Source organism: Triturus cristatus, chromosome 4_2 (genome assembly GCF_964204655.1).
Source record: "Triturus cristatus chromosome 4_2, aTriCri1.1, whole genome shotgun sequence".
Taxonomy (NCBI): Eukaryota; Metazoa; Chordata; class Amphibia; order Caudata; family Salamandridae; genus Triturus; species Triturus cristatus.
Window position 1 is genome coordinate 322,006,278 of NC_140586.1, and position 19,941 is coordinate 322,026,218.

At 47.2% G+C, this 19,941-nt stretch overlaps 1 protein-coding gene across 8 annotated transcripts in view; it reads left to right on the forward strand.

The window, feature by feature from the left end:
• The window catches only part of TPR (translocated promoter region, nuclear basket protein), a 645,150-nt gene that overhangs the window by 290,431 nt on the left and 334,778 nt on the right, over positions 1–19,941 (forward strand). For all 8 annotated transcript variants that reach the window (XM_085601673.1, XM_085601674.1, XM_085601677.1 and 5 more), the window contains exons 34-35: positions 13,588–13,793; positions 14,250–14,311. In XM_085601673.1, the coding sequence (XP_085457799.1) occupies positions 13,588–13,793; positions 14,250–14,311 (268 nt within the window). The remainder of the gene's footprint in view (positions 1–13,587; positions 13,794–14,249; positions 14,312–19,941) is intronic.

A 19,941-nucleotide genomic window follows, 5' to 3' on the forward strand; every position in this document is an offset into this window, starting at 1 on the left:
GCAATCAGACCAGCATCACTTCTTACTCTGTCATAATGGTGCCAGTCGTCCTTACTTGTGATTATTATTTTTTTTAAGATTCAAGAGTGTCTTAGTAGTCGGTCTGAGTGTGAATCTTTGTGGTTTGTAATTCTAAGATCCTTTGTGTATTTGATATCGACTGCACCACAGTTTCATAAAACCCTAGTTCTGTGTGCTCTGTCATGTCTGAGAAGATGTCATGGTGTGGGTGTTTTTGAGAAGGAAGGTGAAATAAAAGGAAAGTTCATTACACCTAGGGAGAATAAGGAGGGCTGAAAGACCCCCACAGCTGGACCTCCTAATCTAATCAGTACATCACAATGAGAGATCATGGTCAGTTAACGGAAGACCGGTAAATCTGTATGGAGCCTGTCCCATTAAATTAGAGGACGTTAGTCCTAACCCACCCTGGGGTGGTATGCTTAATCAGGCCCCTCCTTACGCCAACTCCTTGTGTGGTGTACGCTACAACCTTCAAGGAAGGGTGTTATATAGAAATGTTACCAGCCATCCCAGAAGATCTTATGGCAACCTTTTGCCAGAACATCCAGTATAGATAGGGCATGGCAAAGTAAATCCTACATGATGGCCTAAATACCACAGATTTTGTAGGCTGTGTCATGGGTACCAGCATTTTGCTCAGGCGGCACGCTTAATTGCAGCTGGATTTTTGTGTGATATCCTAGCAGCCTCCCTGATAAATATGCCTTTAGATGGCTATAGATTTTTCAGGAAGAAGAAAGACTCCACCTTATAAAGGTCTAAAGACAGCTGTGCTACAGCTGGCTCCCTAGGGCTGTTCTACATGGCCATAAAGTTTCATCTGCACTATTGTGAGTTTAGAGGCTACTCACTGGGTCGGGCATACTGACCATGGGAGCTCTCCCAGACAGTTTAAACCTTTTGTTGCTACATGGGGCACGGAAGCAGCTTAAGCCCTTCGCACCAGCAAGAGCAGCAATCCTGTACTTCTCACTCCTGGCCGTAGTGGCCTCCAAGCTGCTCTGATTTGCCCTTTTTGATGGATACTTTTGCCGATTCCTCACCTTTAGAATATTCAGGCATCCAGATTGGATTCATATGTTTATATAGCAGTGCTTCTAGGTGGCTTTATGTGGCTCCACGTCAACCTCGTTCTTTCCTGGAAGTGACATTGTAGCCAAATATAGGTCTATCCTCGCACTCTGACATAAGTTCCTATTTTTCACACCTTAAAATGCAGAATTGGAGCATTACTCCTTTTTTGTCAATTGACAAATTCCTCCAAAATCTTTTCCAGTGTGTAAGGGAATGCAGTCCCCACTGAAGATTACAGGATTCAAGCTGTACCATGACTCCTGCAAGCAGATGTCGGTGACCGACACGCAGGAGTTGTGCTTCTGATGTTTTGGCTTGGGGCAACACTGTGTTCGAACAATGTGCCCTTCTGCACTCAAAGGCAGGTCAGACAAACAAATTTGTACCTTCCCGTACATAAGAAATGCAAGCCCCTCACTAAGTAGTGGATGCATGCCCATTCCCACTCTTGTAGTTGATCCTGCTAAAGGTCTTCTTCGCTGTCAAGGTCATCTGGTAATTGGAAGTCCAAATCAAAAACGGAAACCCAAGAAGATAATCCGAATTTAACCCAATCCTGCCACTCTCTAGCTAGAGAGACGTCCTGAGTGCCTTAAAGTGCCACTTGACCTTAATCTTGATCTGATTGAGGAGCCGATCCAAGTCAATCCTGATGTGTCCAAAGTTCCCCGGGGCCATCAGTGACGCTGCAGTAAATCTCGAGGCCTGTTGGGAGGCCATGCTGCATATTTTTGGCACTCTTACCAGCTTCTTCTGTTGCGCCTTTGGACCCCAAGGATCAGTTGCAAGAGCTTCCAATTGGGTTACCACTTTCATATTGGTCCTCGACGCCATGTGTGCCTCTTGAACCCATGCCTGCTTCTACCCTGACTCTGGTACTGACTTCCATTCAGGTCCCAAGATCGGCACCGGTTCCTTCTCAAAGACAATGCCCATAACATCAGAGGTTGAACCTTTGCTGAATCTGGTGTCTGACCTGCAGCCGAATCAGCTTTGCCCACCTACTGAGGTTGTGTCTTCATTCCACTCCAGTGCTACCCGTACAATTCTTACAGCACTTCTTCAATGAGGACTTTCTCAGAGGCTTCACATTTTTCTCACTCTGATCAGTCGAATAGTGATGATTGGGATTATTTACCCCCTCACAATATCTACATGGACTCGCTGGAGGACGGTGTGCTGGACACAGGGTTGGTTTCTCCCCTTGAGCCCTCAATGGAGAACAGTGCCCCGTTTGCTGTGGTAAATTAGACATGCAGCAAAGTTAGGGATCTACAGCTGCCTTCTACTGAAGTCAAAACCAAATGTCCTCACTGAGGTTGTGCACGTTTGGCGTCTCATCTGAACCCTTGTTTCAATTTAATTAAGCCCTTGCTGACACCAATATGGGTACTTGGGCGAAGCATTCCTCTTGTCCATCGGTGAACACAGAGGTGACCTGGTGCCACAGACCAGCAAAGAGCAGCCAGGACTCAGGAAGCACACGAGTTTCCTGAAAGCTTCCATTAGCAGAGTCAAACCTAATGCAATCCCCATGACCCCCTTACAACAGGTAGTTGTGAGAATGTGCCCTCTTTCTGCATGGTTGCCCCCACTTTTTGCTGAATTGCTGATGTACTTTGACCGAGTGTGCCCTGGGCTCCTGCTAATCAGGTACCCAGGGCCTATGTTCTTGCTGCTAAGAAGATCCAACCCAAAAATGCACCCCTGCACCAGACGCCCCACGGCCTTCTGTGCCCAAACAGTCTGTGCCTAACCAACCCCTAACTTCCCAACTTACCTCCCGAAGTGGTGGTTGCACCGAGAAGTCCTTTGTCTTTCTGCCTGCAGTGCTTTTGCAAACCGGAGGTTCTCCATTGGAAACAGGGCATCTGACTGCGAAACAGCAACCTGCACCCGGCTTCCCTAGTGTCCCTGAGGGGGCACCTCTGGTGCTAATTTGTTTCCCCATTTTCCCTGAGCTAATGTTCAGGAGCTTTGCTCCCACAACCCAGTGGCCTGCTTGCCAGCAGCCACCAACTAGAGGCCCCCTATTCCCCATTGGATAACATTGGGCCTCAACACTCTGCACCCGGCTGCCCTAGTGCCGCCGAGGGTGTAACAAGAGTACATCACTGACCCTGGTGGATCCCTGAGTCTACCCCCAGAACCTCAGCTCCAAAGACGGATAACCAGATTTTCCTCCATAGGATAACATTGATACTTTTTCCTGAAAAAGTTTCTAAGTGTGGAGTTTTGAAACCTAAAGAAATTCTTTAAAATTGTACGATTTAACAAAAAGGCTTTCAGTCACCTGTTTACAGGAAATGTCCCAGTGCTGCATCCAGGCATACAGCACGGAGTACGAAAAGTAATCCAAAAGTAACTTACCTGCTATTTTACTAAAAATCCCATTCAAGTATATGTACTGTATTTACAAGTGATTGGCATTTCTCTGAAACAATACTGTAAGTCAAACCTTAGTACATTTACAATTGCAATTGAACTGTTTTTACAATCAGCATTTACTACTGTAAAGTATGTATTGCTTACCTGTGCCAGACTTGCCTGGTTCTAGAAATAAAATAACAAAGAATATTTGTATACAAAAACAATTGGTCTGAAGTTCAGTCTTTGAGTGTTAATTCATTTCCTGACTGTGTACACAACAAATGCTTAACTGTCCTCTTGATACTGCTTTAGTGCCCGACCACACTACCAGAAATAGAGAGTAAGATTCTATCTTTGCCTCTGTCTACCTTTGGGGTTCCACTGGGCTCTGTATATACTATACCCCACTTTGGTATAGTATTTACAGAGCCAGCTTCCTACAGTAGTCCAAAAGAATTGAAGGGTTCCGGAAGAGGATGTTCTCTTCTTCCAACTTGGCGTTCAGTCAGTGTGGCCTAACTCTTAAGCCCCCCTTTGGGAAATGGCCAGTGAGGTCTTGCTGGCGATCCCTGAAGAGTTTCAGGTCTTCTTGCCTCAAACCTTTCAAGACCGCCAGGATGCAGTTGAATGTCACTAGGGCTGGCTTAAATACTGACTGATTGGGGCGTGCAGTGTGCACTAGTGTGTTTTGCTGTCACAGGGTGATGCAGTCTTCTGGCTTTTCTGAGGATCTACAGTCGTCTCTAATGGATGTCATTTGATGGGTCTCGCCTTTTTGGCACACAGTCTGATTCTGTCCTCAAATGCTTTAGAGAAAGCAGAGCCAGAACATGTTCCTCGGGCCTCTCAAGCCCTGCTGGACTGTTCCCCCTCAGCAGCCTTGATCCTTTGAAGGCTACTCCAGAGGGCTGTCATATAGTCCTGCTGATGAAGAACAGAGCCCTCTGTCCAATTTTAGGTCGTCACTTTCTGCATACCTTTCTTCAGTAGGACAAATTGAAAATGCATACACTAGCCCTGGATCCAGGCGGCTGGTTGGTTGTCTTGGACCTGCAATAAGCATACTTTCATGTGCTTATCCTGAAGTCCCATAGCTGTTACTTGTGGTTCATGTTCAACTAGGAGCATTTTAAGTTTCCTGTGCTCCACTTCCAGCGCCCCTCAGATGTTAATGAGTCATGGCAGTGGTTGCTGCCTATCTTTGAAGTTCTCCCCTAACTCAACAACTGGCTATTAAAGGGGGCTCATCACAGTCTGTCGTAGACCACCTTGAAACTATGGCAAACCTCCCAACATTGTTGTGGTTCCTAATCAATGAGCCAAAGTCATACCCAACTCCTTCAAAGAGGTTTCCCTTTATAAGAGCCGTTCTGGTCATGGTGCATTTCTGGGCCTGTCCAGTCAAGGACATTTGGGCTATTATCCTGATAGTTCCCCCTCTGTCTTCGATCTCAGTGAGAGCGTCTGAGGCCTCTTGGCCTGCTGGTCTCATGCATCTTGCTTTCCCACTTCGCCAGGGTGCATATGTGGCCTTTACAGTGAGATCTGAAGGCTCAGTGGGCTCAGCACCAAAGAAAATCGGCTGTGTGTCAAGGTTTCAGAGAATATTCCACAAGACCTGCAGTTTTCGCTGGTTGACCAAAAACGTGACAAGCGACAGAAGCCTCTCCCTTCTCCACCCACATATGATGGTGAGAAAAGCGTCCCTTCTGGGTTGGGAAGCTCATCTGGGAGAGGTGAAGATCAGATGACTCTGGTCTCTGGCAAAAACCTGGCTGCTTATCAGTCTTTTGGAATTGCAGACCATGTGTCTAGCATTGAAGACCTTCCTGCATCCTTCAGGAGAAGGCCGAAGCAGATTCCCATGGACACCACAATCGCCATGTGGTACCGCAACAAACTGGGCAGAGTGGGGTCCTGGGTTCTGTGCAAAGAGGCGCAGCACCTCTGGAATTGGCTGGAGCATCAGGGCATTGTGAAATAGCTGGTAAGATATTGAAGTGCCACAGAGTAAGAGCTCAGCTGGCAATGCTTGATAAATCACGAATTTCGGTTACATCCCAAGGTGTCGCAGGATGTGTTCAGACGGTGAGGAGAGCCCTAGCTAGATATTTTCGCCACTGTCAAGAACATAGTGTCTAAACATCTGTGTGTTGATGGTCCAAAGACCGCCCTTTGTAGGATCCACATTCAGGCTAGAGATGAGCACGGGACTCTTAGTTGTCACTGCCTCTGCTGACTGGGTCAGGAATGGGAGGTCCATGTAATTCTAGTGGCTCAGGATTGGGGATCAGGAGAGGGTGGTACCCAGAACTTCTGAGCATTCGTCCTCCATTCAGGCTAGTGCTCCAGGAGGTTATTCTGCTGCAAAGCCGTGTTGTGCAGGTGAGCCTGCACAATTTACACCTCCATTCGTGGAGATTGAACAGTGGCAGTGAACTGCGTTCTATCTCCCTCCTGAAGTTGTCATCCTCACAGCCTGGCGTTTCTCTACAGAGTCCATTTATGCATGACACTCAAATACATTTTTATCCTGGTGACTGGTCCGCAGTGCAGACCCCTTGCATGACAAGCTGTTGGATGTTTTGTTGTTTGAATCATTGCCCCAGCAAGTTCTTAGAGGGGGTCGCCATTGAAGGCTATTAGCCAACCCTTTTGGCCTTTTTACGTTTGCTGGACCAACTGTCTTTGCTTAAATCCCCTGTTGAGATGCAGGTAAAGGTCTTATGCATGTTTCTTCCCAACCCATTTTTGATGCTAAAGTGGGATCTTAAATTGGTCATTACATTCTGTGTGTGTGCCCCCTTCCGAGTCAATGGACAGCTGATCATTGCGTCTTCAGACTCTCAAAACAGTCTTCCTCATACTGTCCACTTCACTTCAGTTCAGCGCATGAGTGAGCTCCAGGCTGTTATGGTGCAGCACTCTCCTCTATGCTTTTCCCAGGAAAACTGGTGTTGAGGACCAGGGTTGCCTGTAGTTGACACTTTATTGACGCTCGAATAATGGCTCCATATGCTGCACCCCAAAAGAACCATAAACTTTTACAAAGATGGCGTAAAAGGCCATAAAGTGGATAAATAGCTTTTTGTGGCGTCTAAATATAGATAAGGCAATGCAGAAAAGTACTCTGCCAAAGTGGATAGTAGTCTGCATTAAGATCTGCTGCACATTTTCCAAGAAGCAGCATCTGGAAGGATTGGGGGCTCATTCCACAAGGCTGCTACCACTGTGTAAGCATGTGGGACGCCTGTTCTTGAAATGTGCCTATGCCGCAACGTCGGCATCTGTGCACACGTTTGAAGCACTACTGCCTTGATGGCCACGTCTGATGGTAAGTGCATTGCGCATGTGTGGTCCTGCAAGGCTTTTTGATCTGAGCCCACCCCAAGACCTCCACCTTTGTATGTACTGCTTTGGTATCTAATCCATAGTTTAGGAACCTGTGGTTAGAAGTATACATCAGAAAAACAAGGTTCGAGGCATATGAGCTGCAGATTGTACACTTAGCATAGATCGCCATCTGGTGTTGGGCCCGGATGTTTGCAGTTTGTTTTTCTTCTTGGACAGTCTTTGGAAGTCACGAGTTTGGTGACTCCTCCTTCGGTCCGTACTGCGCATGGGCTTCGGCTCCATCCTCAGATTGTTTTTTTCCGCCATCGGGCTCGGATGTGATACTTCGTGCTCCGGCTTCGAACTTCTACGGTTCCAGCCTCGACGGAAAATCCTCGTTTCTTCATCATCATCTTCATCTCTCGAAGCGGCACTTTTCTCCATCCCGTACATCGGCACCGGCCTTCGGGCCCTCCTCGACTCCGGTCTCAGCCGATGGAAAGGACTCCGTTCAAAAAGTGCCCAAAATGTGGGTCTAAATTTCCCCACACCGACCTCCATCAGGTGTGTAATCTTTGCCTCTCTCCAGAACACGAGGCCAGAGACTGCCCCGCCTGTAAGTCTTTTCGATCGAAGAAAACCATCCGGGATCGAAAAGCTCGACGCACCATGGCGCACTCATCGTCTGCAGCTCCACCGGACATCTTCGGAGACGGCGCCGAAGCTTCGGGGCAAACACACACCGAGCAGGAAGAAGACGTCGTCAGCGCTTCCGAGGCAGTCGACTCCGACGTGGAGGACATCACACCGGCGCAGCGGGCCGTGAGTACTGTGCCCCCTCACACCCCCGCGCCCAAAACCAAAGAGACTCAGGTTACTCCCTCGCCTGCCGGCCTGGGCAAAACCAAGACCAAAGCTTCGATCACCCCACCTTCGGGCTCGGTGTCGAAGCATCCAAAGTCTCACGGCAGCTCGGGATCGAGCCAGCCGACGCCCGGTGCCGAAAAACAGCATCCGGCACCGAAGAAAGCAATATCCAGCTCGACTCCGAAGCCACCGGTGCCGAAGCCTGGACTCTCGGTGCCGACCAAACACAAACATAAATCTGTCGGCACCGACGCTCCGGCGCCGAAAACTCCTTCGACGCCGAAAAAACCGGAGGCCCCAAAAAAGCATGGCGCACACAAACCATCGAAGTCCTCGGTTCCGAAATCACCGGTGCCGACGGACGATTCGACGCCACTGGCTCTGTTTACACCAGACCCTCTACAAAAGACTCTGTCCAAAGATCCAAAGACTGGACTATTGACTTTAATTATCAAGAAAAGACGCCTTGATACTCCGGCTCCTCCTCCACCACCCAAACGGAAGGACTCTGCTACTTCTCCCCTCAGAGTGCCCTCCCCACTACCACCTCCCCTACCTCCTCCACCTCCTCCACCCCCTCCCCCTCCCAGGTCTCCGCCACCTTTACCTCACTACTCTCCGGCCCCGTCCCCAGATCCGGACGACGGGGACCCGGACAATTATCCGGCGGACGCCCCAATGGATCCCACTCCACCAGGGACCCCAGACCCGTGGGAGGATTACAATAACCCTGATGTACCCGATACTCCTCAGGACGACCTATACCCATCCAGGCCGTCTCCTCCAGAGGACTCCTTAGGGTTCCATCATTTAGTGCAGAGAGCAGCACACTACCATGGGGTGGACATGCACACTGAACCAGTGGAAGACGACTTCTTACTGGATACATTCGACATACAGGACAAATCCACCTCTATCTTACCCATGCTTAAGGGTGTCACCAAGCATGCTGCAGAGGTGTTCAAAGACCCTGTCAGGGCCAGGGTATTGAACCCCAGAATAGAAAAAAAGTACAAGGCGGCACCCACAGACCCTGCATACATTAAGGGCCCTGCTCCCTTAGATTCCCTAGTTGTGTCCACAGCTAGAAAGCGGGCTAACTCCCAGTCCTCAGGAGAAGCCCCACCGCCAGACAAGGAATCCGAACTCCTAGACGCGTCTGGCAAGCGCACCGCCTCTCAAGCTGCAAACATGTGGCGCATTGCAAACACACAAGCGCTACTTGCGCGCTATGACAGAGCACACTACGATGAACTTGAGGCTCTTATGCAGCACCTCCCCGAGAAACACAAGCGTAGGGCTCATGAGCTAATACAGGAGGGTAAACTCATTACAAACACCTCCATTAAGTGTGCCCTCGATGCAGCCGACACTGCTTCTAGAGCCATAAATACCAGTGTCCTGCTTCGTCGCCATGCCTGGCTCAGGATCTCAGGGTTTAAGCCTGAAGTCCAGGCGTCCATACTCAATCACCCCTTTGACCAACAAACTCTCTTTGGGCCCAAGGTAGACGAAGCGTTGGAAAAGATGAAAAAGGACACAGACACAGCAAAGTCTATGGGGGCACTCCAAACACAAGCGTCTAAACGTTCCTTTCGACGCTCCTCCTTTCGTGGCACAGGCAGAGGCTTCTCCACCGATAGCACCTCTACCTCCTACATATCCCCTCCTCAAAATACCTTTTCAAAGGGCAACCAAAGGGGTGGTTACAGAGGCAACAACAATAAGGGCAGGGGCAAAACTAACAACACCCGTTCTGCCACCCCGCCCACACAATGACTTCCCTCCGCTCCCCCCAGACCATTCCACTCCGGTCGGGGGCAGACTACAAAACTTTATCCACGCATGGGAGTCCATAACATCGGACAAATGGGTGACCCAAATCATTCGGTCAGGGTACTGTCTCGAGCTAACATCTACCCCACCCAATATCCCACCAAGGCACCGCCCAATGTCTCAAGAACATTCCACACTGCTCAAACAGGAGGTACTCTCCCTCCTCCAAAAACACGCTATAGAGCAGGTCCCCATCAATCAGCAAAATCTAGGGGTTTACTCCCTATATTTCCTAATACCAAAGAAAGACGGGACCCTCAGGCCCATTCTGGACCTCCGGCCTCTAAATGCCTACATACATTCAGACCATTTCCATATGGTCACCCTACAACAAGTCCTCCCGCTCCTCTGTCAGGGAGATTTTCTCACAACCTTGGATCTGAAAGACGCATACTTTCACATCCCAATACACCCCTCTCACAGGAAATACCTCAGGTTCGTGGTGGACGGGCAACATTACCAATTCACGGTTCTCCCCTTCGGGGTCACCACCGCACCACGGGTGTTTACCAAATGCCTAGCGGTAGTAGCAGCACACCTCAGACGTCAACACATTCACGTCTTCCCTTACTTAGACGACTGGCTGATAAAAGCCGCGTCTTACCACCAATGCGTGCAGCATACAAACAGCACCATCCAACTGCTCCACCCGCTAGGCTTCACGGTGAACTACCAAAAGTCCCACCTCATACCATCTCACACAAAGCAATATCTCGGGGCCACTATAGACACCTCCAAAGGTATTGCCTATCCAAACACAGCCAGAATCACAAGCATTCAAGCCTTACGCAAAACATTCCTTCCCCAACACTCTCTTCCAGCAAGAGTGTTCATGAAGCTCATAGGAATGATGGCGTCTTGCATCTTTATAGTGCCCCATGCAAGACTACACATGCGTCCACTTCAAGAGTGCCTAGCACAACAGTGGAACCAGGCCCAGGGTCAGCTGACGGATCTGGTGTTGGTGGACGGCCGCACACATCACTCTCTGCAGTGGTGGAACACCACAAACCTTTCCAAAGGGCGGCCGTTCCTGGACCCGGTTCCTCAGGTGATTCTAACAGCAGACGCATCGCTCTCCGGCTGGGGAGCGCACCTCCTACACCTCACAATGCAAGGTCTATGGACGCCACAGCAAAAATTGCTCCACATCAACCATCTGGAGCTCTTGGCGATCTTTCTAGCCCTAAAATCTTTCCAAAAACAGATTTCGGGCAAAGCAGTCCTCATTCGCACAGACAACATGACTGCAATGTATTATATCCAAAAACAGGGGGGGACACACTCTCCCCAGCTCTCCCGCTTAGCCCAGAGCATATGGAGATGGGCAATTCCCCAAAACATCTTTCTCCTGGCACAACACGTTCCAGGCGTACAAAACACCATGGCAGATCTGCTCAGCAGACAAACGCAACAACTACACGAATGGGAACTGCATCCGCAAGTTCTTCAGCCATTCTTCCAACAGTGGGGGCATCCTCAGATAGACCTCTTCGCCACCCACGAAAACAAAAAATGCCCAAGCTTCGCCGCCAGATACCCACACCCATTGTCCAAGGGCAATGCGATATGGATGAACTGGTCAGGCAGATTTGCATACGCCTTTCCACCTCTCCCACTAATTCCATTAGTGGTCAGGAAGCTACAACAGCACTCCCTCACACTCATTCTGGTAGCTCCGACGTGGGCCAGGCAGCCGTGGTACACCACGCTACTACAACTATCAGTGGTACCACATCAAAAACTGCACCTATCCCCATGCCTCCTAACCCAGAACCATGGAGAAATCAGGCACCCGGACCCAGCTCAGCTCAACCTGGCGATCTGGCTCCTGAAATCCTAGAATTCGGATACCTTAACCTTCCCCCTGATTGCATGAACATCATCATGGAAGCCAGACGTCCTACCACTAGAGCATGTTATGCCGCAAAGTGGAAAAGATTTGTTATTTACTGCCGTAACAATACAATCAACCCTTTAGATGCATCCATACAGCACATCATATGCTATCTGCTCCATCTTCACAGGTGTAACCTGGCATATTCATCCATACGCCTACACCTAGCAGCGATCGCTGCTCATCTACAAAACAGACAGCATTTATCTCTTTTCAGAGTGCCCGCTATTAAAGCCTTCATGGAAGGCCTTAAACGAGTAATTCCTCCCAGGGCACCACCTTCCCCTGTATGGAATCTAAATTTAGTTCTTACACGACTAATGGGTCCGCCCTTCGAACCAATGCATAAATGCGAGCTACAGTTTCTCACCTGGAAAACAGCTTTTCTCGTAGCTATCACTTCCCTGAGAAGGGTTGGTGAAATACAAGCGTTCACTATACAGGAACCCTTCATACAAATACATCACAGCAAGGTCATACTTCGCACAAATCCGAAGTTCCTGCCCAAGGTCATTTCCCCCTTCCATCTCAATCAATCGGTGGAATTACCTGTCTTCTTCTCGCAACCTCAATCTGTTGCAGAAAGAGCCTTACACACACTCGATGTAAAAAGGGCCTTGCTATACTACATACAAAGAACGCAACCCTTCAGGAAGACTAAACAATTGTTCGTCTCCTTCTCTCCACCACATAAAGGCAACCCCATTTCTAAATCAGGGATAGCTAGGTGGATTGTAAAATGCATACAGATTTGCTACCAAAAGGCTAAAAGAACATTATCTGTTCCGCCTAAAGCCCATTCTACAAGAAAGTTAGGGGCTTCTATGGCCTTTCTAGGGAATATACCCTTGGATGACATCTGCAAAGCAGCCACATGGTCTACACCGCACACCTTCACAAAACATTACTGTGTAGATGTGCATTCCAAGCAGCAAGCTAGAGTGGGCCAGGCTGTACTAAAGACACTATTTCAAACCACTGCAACGGATACCGGTGGTCGCCGCTAGGGTTGGGTACTGCTATATAATCTATGCTAAGTGTACAATCTGCAGCTCATATGCCTCGAACGGAATATGCTACTTACCAGTATGCATCTGTTCTTGGCATGTAGAGCTGCAGAGTTGTACACGCCCACCCGCCTCCCCGGCTACCTGTATCCGTTCCAGTACATCTTATTTAGATACTACACACATGGGTTTCTCACTGTGATTACCAAGCTCCATCATTTCCCTGTTGGCGAAAAACAATCTGAGGATGGAGCCGAAGCCCATGCGCAGTACGGACCGAAGGAGGAGTCACCAAACTCGTGACTTCCAAAGACTGTCCAAGAAGAAAAACAAACTGCAAACATCCGGGCCCAACACCAGATGGCGATCTATGCTAAGTGTACAACTCTGCAGCTCTACATGCCAAGAACAGATGCATACTGGTAAGTAGCATATTCCTTCTGTACAACTGTAACATTATTTTGTGAAAACTGCGGTCATGTTGAATATCCTCGAGAGAGTGTTACCGAAGGTAATTATCTTTGTTTGACTATTTTCCATTGACTGTTTAGTGAACCTGAACGCTCCGTACCTCACACTGGTTCTCTCTACAGTCCTTTAATCCGATATCATGGGTAATAGGAAGAACTTCAATAATATAGCGCCTAGTACGAAGGGACAATGTACACTAGTGAGTTTTTATGTGCTTCCCAGAATATAATTTTTTCAGAGCTCCAGTTCATGTCTAAAACATTTTACTTGCATGTCATTAAATCATTTTTCTTTCTAAAGTAATAAAACACAAACTGCTTGGGCATACTTTCTAGCGTGTATACTGTTTCTGAATTGGTTACCCCCCCACCCTATAAATGGGCATTATGGGAGATGTTACTGTGCATGCTTTGGGGGATGTACAATTCTAAAATGGCAATACAAATATTTACAACAAAAATTCTGTCCGATTATCCTGACCATGCAAGGGCCAAGTCCTCAATCCCAGTTTGAAATTGTTGGTCGCTCATCAGTCCTAAACGGTAATAAGGGCTTCCTGATGACCTTTGTCACATGTACATTTCCACTTTATATAATACCTTATCCCTGGCTCCCCTGAGATCTAAAACCTAATCTTTGGCCTTTCACAGGTAGTGATCTGAGATTAAGTACTTGCATTTACTGAGACCCTCAACTGTGTTTTGTCAGGAGCCAAAGATCAGCTGTTGAAGGAAACTGAGGAGCTGAAGCAGAAGATCACTGCTATGGACCAGCAGAAGGAGGAGCTTGATGTGCGGATGAGTGCGCTTAAATCTCAGTACGAGGGACGCATTTGCCGCCTGGAAAGGGAGATGCGGGAGCAGCAAGAGAGGCATCATGAGCAGCGAGATGAGCCTCAAGAATCCACAAGCAAGGTACAGAGGGTTTGCTGTTTAGCATTTTAGAGGTGCCTCAGTGATTTATGAATAAGAGACTCATTCAGTATGCAAATGATTGATTCTTTGACTGCATCTTGTGATAAGTTGTTGGGTTACCTCATGAACTTTCGCATTATCTACATTAACATGCTTGAAATCTTTTAATCCTGAATGTAATTTTTAGCTTGACACCCATTTCTTAATCGAATAAATGCTGTACAAATAGTAGGCCTTTAAATGTGGAATCCTGCTCCTGAATGTATTCATCAGTTTATGTAATCCTCATTGGCCCATCAGGGCAAAAACATTGTGTGTTGTAGTCCTTCTTTTTAATAGGCATGTTGAATTCTTCTTTCTTCTAACACTTGCTACAGCTAACTTTAAATATTTAACACATGCTGATAAATGTACTCTAGAAGCCTTTAATATATTTGATAAACCTTGTTCCAATAGCCTCAAGAGCAGCAACGCCAGATAACACTCAAGCCTACAGCAACTTCTGGTGAAAGGGGAACGTAAGTAACACACATTTTACATGACCGCATTAGAATTCCAATTTCTGGTTAGTACAGGCTCTGGAAATAATTTAACCATCTTCCAGTGTTTGGAGGTAGCATGTCCGATTTAGGTTTTCGTTCCATCAAGAGGTGTTCTTCTCCTGTTGTTGGTGGACACAAGACTTCTGATCTCCATCTTCTTCCTGATAATACATATCTCAGCATGTTCTAATAAAATTAGCAGTCCCCTAGAACCACCAGTGTATTTAAAGAGACCCGACTTCATTCACATCTCTCCTGTTGGTCAAAGGTAGGGAAGTGGCTTTCCCCAAAAGGTCACTTTTTTGTGAAAGCTAGCCTAGTGTAGAAAATATAACTCTTGGTTAAAACTCAGGTGTGAACTATTCAGAGTACTAAAGTTATGCACTTTACTACTATAATTAACGTTTAATTTGTTACATTAGAAAACCGAAGTATAAATCATTCAGCTGAATTACATGCCTTTTTTGTTTGCTCTGAATCCCTCTAGTGACGTATTCCTGATTGATGATGTACTTTTGAGCGGGGATGTATTTTAATAACGGTTTCCATACCTAGACCTACTAAGTTTTCCTCTACTTCCTTACAATTCATTCATCAGCTGTATGATAAGGTGGAATGGCTTTATGGAACATCTGTGTTCAGTTAGTGATGGTGTGTCACTGAACGCTTGTCAACCCGCACCCCAGCAGTAAAATATTGAGGTTTTGCAACACTTATCCACCGGGTGACTTTAATGATTCAGAATATTTGGGGGAACTCTAGGATCACAGCCCTTTAACATTATGGACTACAAGGAGTAAGCCCAACACAAGAAGCCTTTCCTAGCAAATGCAGGCTGGATCTACTAGTGATGGAGCCTCTAGTGAGGAACTGAGGGAGGTGGCTTGGAATTTCTTCTGGGAAAATGCAGGGTCTACAGAGCACGTCCTGACCGAGTGGGAATTGCTAAAAGTTGTGTTACGAGGGATGTGCAGAAGATCCATGTGTGACTCAGAAAATGTCTGCATAGAGAGATGGGAACTATTGAGGAAGAAACGGAGTACTCTGAAGTGTTTGAGACGGAGGCTGCGAGACAGAATATATGGCCAGACTTAATGCAAGTAACCGTGCTGTCAGACTTCTTTCCAAGTTAATATAGATGGAAACAGCATACAACCATGTTCTTTTGACCCCTGTGGGCACTGTGGGGTTACTGACACATTTGCAGCATAGTACAGAAACTTCACTGCGGCAGTAAAGAAAGTGGCAAAGGTAAATACTGACCTATTTAAGATCTACACATTGTGAACAGATTTTCAGCGCTAGGCTAAGTAACTGGACACACAGATGGTGGGGCAAAAGCCGCTAGGGGCTTGGCGCTAGGCAAAACAGTGGGTAGTAGTGAACTGACACCTGAATCTTAAGACCACCTTATTAGAATTATGCCATGCTGCAAAAGAATGTGACCTTCTGCCCATCACTACCAAGGAGGCAATTGTGAGGACTACCACTAAATTTGGCAGTGACCCACTTGATATAGGCATGTTGCCGTTAAGTGCTAAACTTAGAATGCCAGATATTGAATAAGGTGTTAGTGAAAGGATTTCTGCAGTGTTATCTGACATGATGCTAGAGCAGTCAAGATCTATACTGGACAGGACTATAAGTGAACATGGTGAAATCATATCTGTTAATGATCTGGCCAGTTCTCAATATGAGTGGATGCACTACCTGCAACGCCACATGACTTGAAATTATACATTTTTAAGTACCAGGGCATACAAGTATACTACTATAGGTCCAAGCTAAATGGAATTATCAGGAAGACACTATCTGCATCCTGAAATGCTATCATAAACTGGAAGAAGCTTCCACTGCTAGTGATCAGAGGGATAAAACTTTTTAAGGTAGCCCTGGTTTCCTGTATTACAAACAAACAATTCTGTAAGGATTGTGTTATTTTATACACAGTTACAAAGGAAAAAAAGTAACTCGCACACAATGAAATAAAAAATAAATGCAAGTTAAAGGTCCTGTTTTTCTGGGCAAATCATTTAATCTCCCGTGCCTACAAACGAACGTGACCTTGTGTAAAGTAATTTGTGCTCATGTAAAGCGCTGCAACATCTCGGGTCACATTTGCGCTATATAAAGCTACCATAAAAAAAGTAATCTTATTGTGCCAAATGCGACATCTCAGTTGGTTATTGTGATCACTGTAGATGTCTGTGTGTTTGTGTGTGAGACCAGACAGGCACAGAATTGAATCCTAGTTGGCAGTGTGGAATACTGACTTATGTATTTATAGTGCTATGAAGTCCGAGCCTGTGACAGAAAGCACTGTGAATGTGTCATTAATAATTAGTAACGACAGAGGAGAAACACAAAAGGAACAAGATCCATGGGTAGTGTCAGATATGGCTCAGAACAAGGGGCACTATGTGGGGGCTAATTCTTTTTTATTTACAAATGAACAGACGTCTTCCTCAGAGAGATACCCCCCTAGGAAGGGTGCGGTATATAGGGGCTTTTTATTTTTTTATTTATAAAAGGGCCATCATTAGTGTAACTGGTACTGAGGCAAGGGTGTAAGTGACAACTGTCCCACAATTATGTCTTCCTTACTATGAAAAAGGTGCTGTGGGGGCCCATGGTCCTTGCTAGCATTAGAGCCTGGGTCACCCTTACTGCTCTTGAGGTGAAAGCAGCAGAGGTGATAGCCTGCTACGCAGGGCCGCAGTTATCATTGGTGCTGCAGGCGCAGTTGCATTAGGGCCCAGGAGTGTGAGGGGTTCACAGCACCCCAATTAGGAGGAGCAACATTTTTGGGTCAATTGGTGGTTTTGTTCGATGTATTTGCTGTTTTATAAGTCTCACATTCAGTGTGGACTTTGAACTACAGTACCATTGAAATGATCTCGTAAGTCTTGCCCCCTGTGCTCAGCCCATCTCTACCGCTCTCCCAATCCTTCTCATAAAGTTTTGGAGGGGGGCCCGACTTCAAAACAACTTGAGTAGGGGGGCTCAAAGCCAAAAAGTTTGATGACCTCTGCTCTATGGTATACTGCCCCCCTTTCCCTTCCAAGCATGCGCGAGAGGCATCTCTGTAAACACGTTGCTAAACTCTGAACCATGTCTGGCAACATCTTGACTCTGCCGAACATTGCCTCTCTTAACGGTTGTACACACACGAAAGTAAGAGTGCCATGGTCAAAGCGCGCGCGCAAGAATGCTTTCTCTCTTGTGGAAAGAGAAGGGCTTCTCCTTGTCGTATCTGTTCCTGCAACCATAAGCTGAGCAGGACTGCACCATCTTCACGCTGAACACTAAGACTGCTGCGCCTTTTTAAGAGAGGACGAACAACATCAATATGTGCGTTTTTTGTTTAAATGAATACCTCGTTTTTGGCTACCATTTAATTGGGTCTTTATTTATTGAGTTAAGGGAAAGACGCCCTTCTCCAGTCACCAAAATGGCCGAAGCAGCTTCATTAGTGAATGTCACGTGATTGAAAGAGATCCTTGCGTCATAGGCTGAAGCTATTCTCACCATGTCTGTGCTTCGATTGGTGTGTTGCTTGCTAGTCCCTCCCCTTTATCAATCACGATTTGGAGCAGAATTTTACACAAACTGCTATTACAATATCGTTATCGGACCTTCATGAACACCAATGTATATATAATTGGGCCGGTATGTTTGTTAGAAAAATATGGGAACCCTAAGACCTGTCCTCTTTTTTTTTTTTCAAGAAAATAGTCATATGCTCACTGGATTTGAACCCCCTTCGGTACACAGGAGATTCCGGGTGGTGCTGTAAATCATAAAATAGTCGTGTGAGCACAGAATATTTTACCAACACAGAACTGGGAGGAAAAAAATAATAATAATTGGAGCGCTGAAAATACCAAATTGGCAGGTTTCCCTCTAAGGATTTTCGGGTATCTTCATGGTAAATAGTGCGTGCACATTGACTAGGGTGACCAGAATTTTAAAGCCAAAAACCGGGATATTTCCCAAAAATAGAAGCAGGGCCGGACTGGCCGTAGCGGGCACCGGGCAATTCCCCGGTGCGCCGCACGGGTGGTGTGAGAAGTTGGCCTGATATATGATGTCACTAGTTCTAGTGTACAACTTGTATCAGTCCAAACAACCCTTATGGTGATTGGTTGTAAAGTCAACCTTATAGACCAGCTATCCTAGTGGTAGCATGGACAAGAGCAGTCTTAGGCTAAACTCTGTATGGCATGTGAAGCCAGCTGTCATACCATTTGCAACCCCTTGAATACCAAATGAAAGGACACCACAACAGATATATTATAAAAAATAGAATGTATTTATTCTAGTCAAAACACCCTCAGCACTCTTTGAGATTCGAGGTAAGTACAACAGTCTTATTTAAGCATACATAAGTCACACAGGTAAGTAATACAGTTAGGCCCTAGGGGCCATGCAAACCATATACTAAGTAAGTGGTATAAGAACCACTGTCACGAACACAGGATAGGCCTAGGGAATCGCTGGGGCTACACTATCCTATCAGTTGCTAGGCAGTGGGAGGCCCACGGGATTCAGGTGCAGAGTGGAAACACTCACGCGTAATTCGTTTAAGTCGATAGAAATAGTAGTATTTAGAAATGAAGAGTTTTAGGACACTTCGGAAGGAACTAGGAGTTAGAGACTTGGAAACTAGACACTTGGATAGTCAATACCCTTATGAGCACCGGAGTACTCAAGTTACCTAGCCCACGGGCTGCGGGTGCATAGGTGTGAACTTGCGTCGGGTTTCGTCGTCGACTCCTATGGATGCCTGAAGAAAGTCACTGACAGGCAGTCAGTGAAGAGTGTCCGGTGGATTCCAAGGATGGAATCAAGAAGGAGGATACCTGCAAGCAGAAGGGACAGAGTCTAGGTCACCAGCCAGGAGCCAGGAAGGAACCAGGCGATGTCGTGAAGATGCAGGTGAAGAGGTGAAGCTTGTCGCAGCAGCCACGGGTACCAGGAGTCGTCGGACAACCAGAACCAGGAGGCGAGCTGTCCCACGAAGGCGGCGTCTATGTCGAGTTAGGACCCAACAAGCCTTGGCAAGCGCAACCCACGCAGGATGGAGGACTTGCTTCTGTCGCAGACCAGGAAGGTCTGGGGTGCTTCCCTTTCACAGGGGAGCGGGTGTCAGTCTGGAGGAGCCGGACCAGCAAGGCAAAATTGAAGGTTCGTCGTCACAGAGGTCGCTAGCCAACGGGCCAGCAACCTGACAACAGGTCGAGCAACTCAGTTGCAGAAGGGCCCCACGCAGAACTCGTGAAGTGTGGGGAGCTGATCTTCTTTGCAGATGGTGCTCTGGATTGGGGCTTCTCAATTCCCCAAGCACAGCCTCGAGGAAGCCTCAGAAGTCGCGCTAGTCTGTTACTAGCCACTTTTCCCAAGTCGCCGGTCCCACGTCCCTCGTTGCCTCCACGGGTCTCAGCTTTGCTGTAGATGTGGATCTGGTTCAGAGGTGTCTGGAAGTCACGGCGCTGGTCAGTCTCTGCAGTCGTCCCTCGTAGGATCAGTCGCAAAGCAAGCAGCGGCCGCTGGATGGTGCCTGGTTGCCCAGGGTGGTCACTCCTTGGCCACAAGGGAGATTCTTC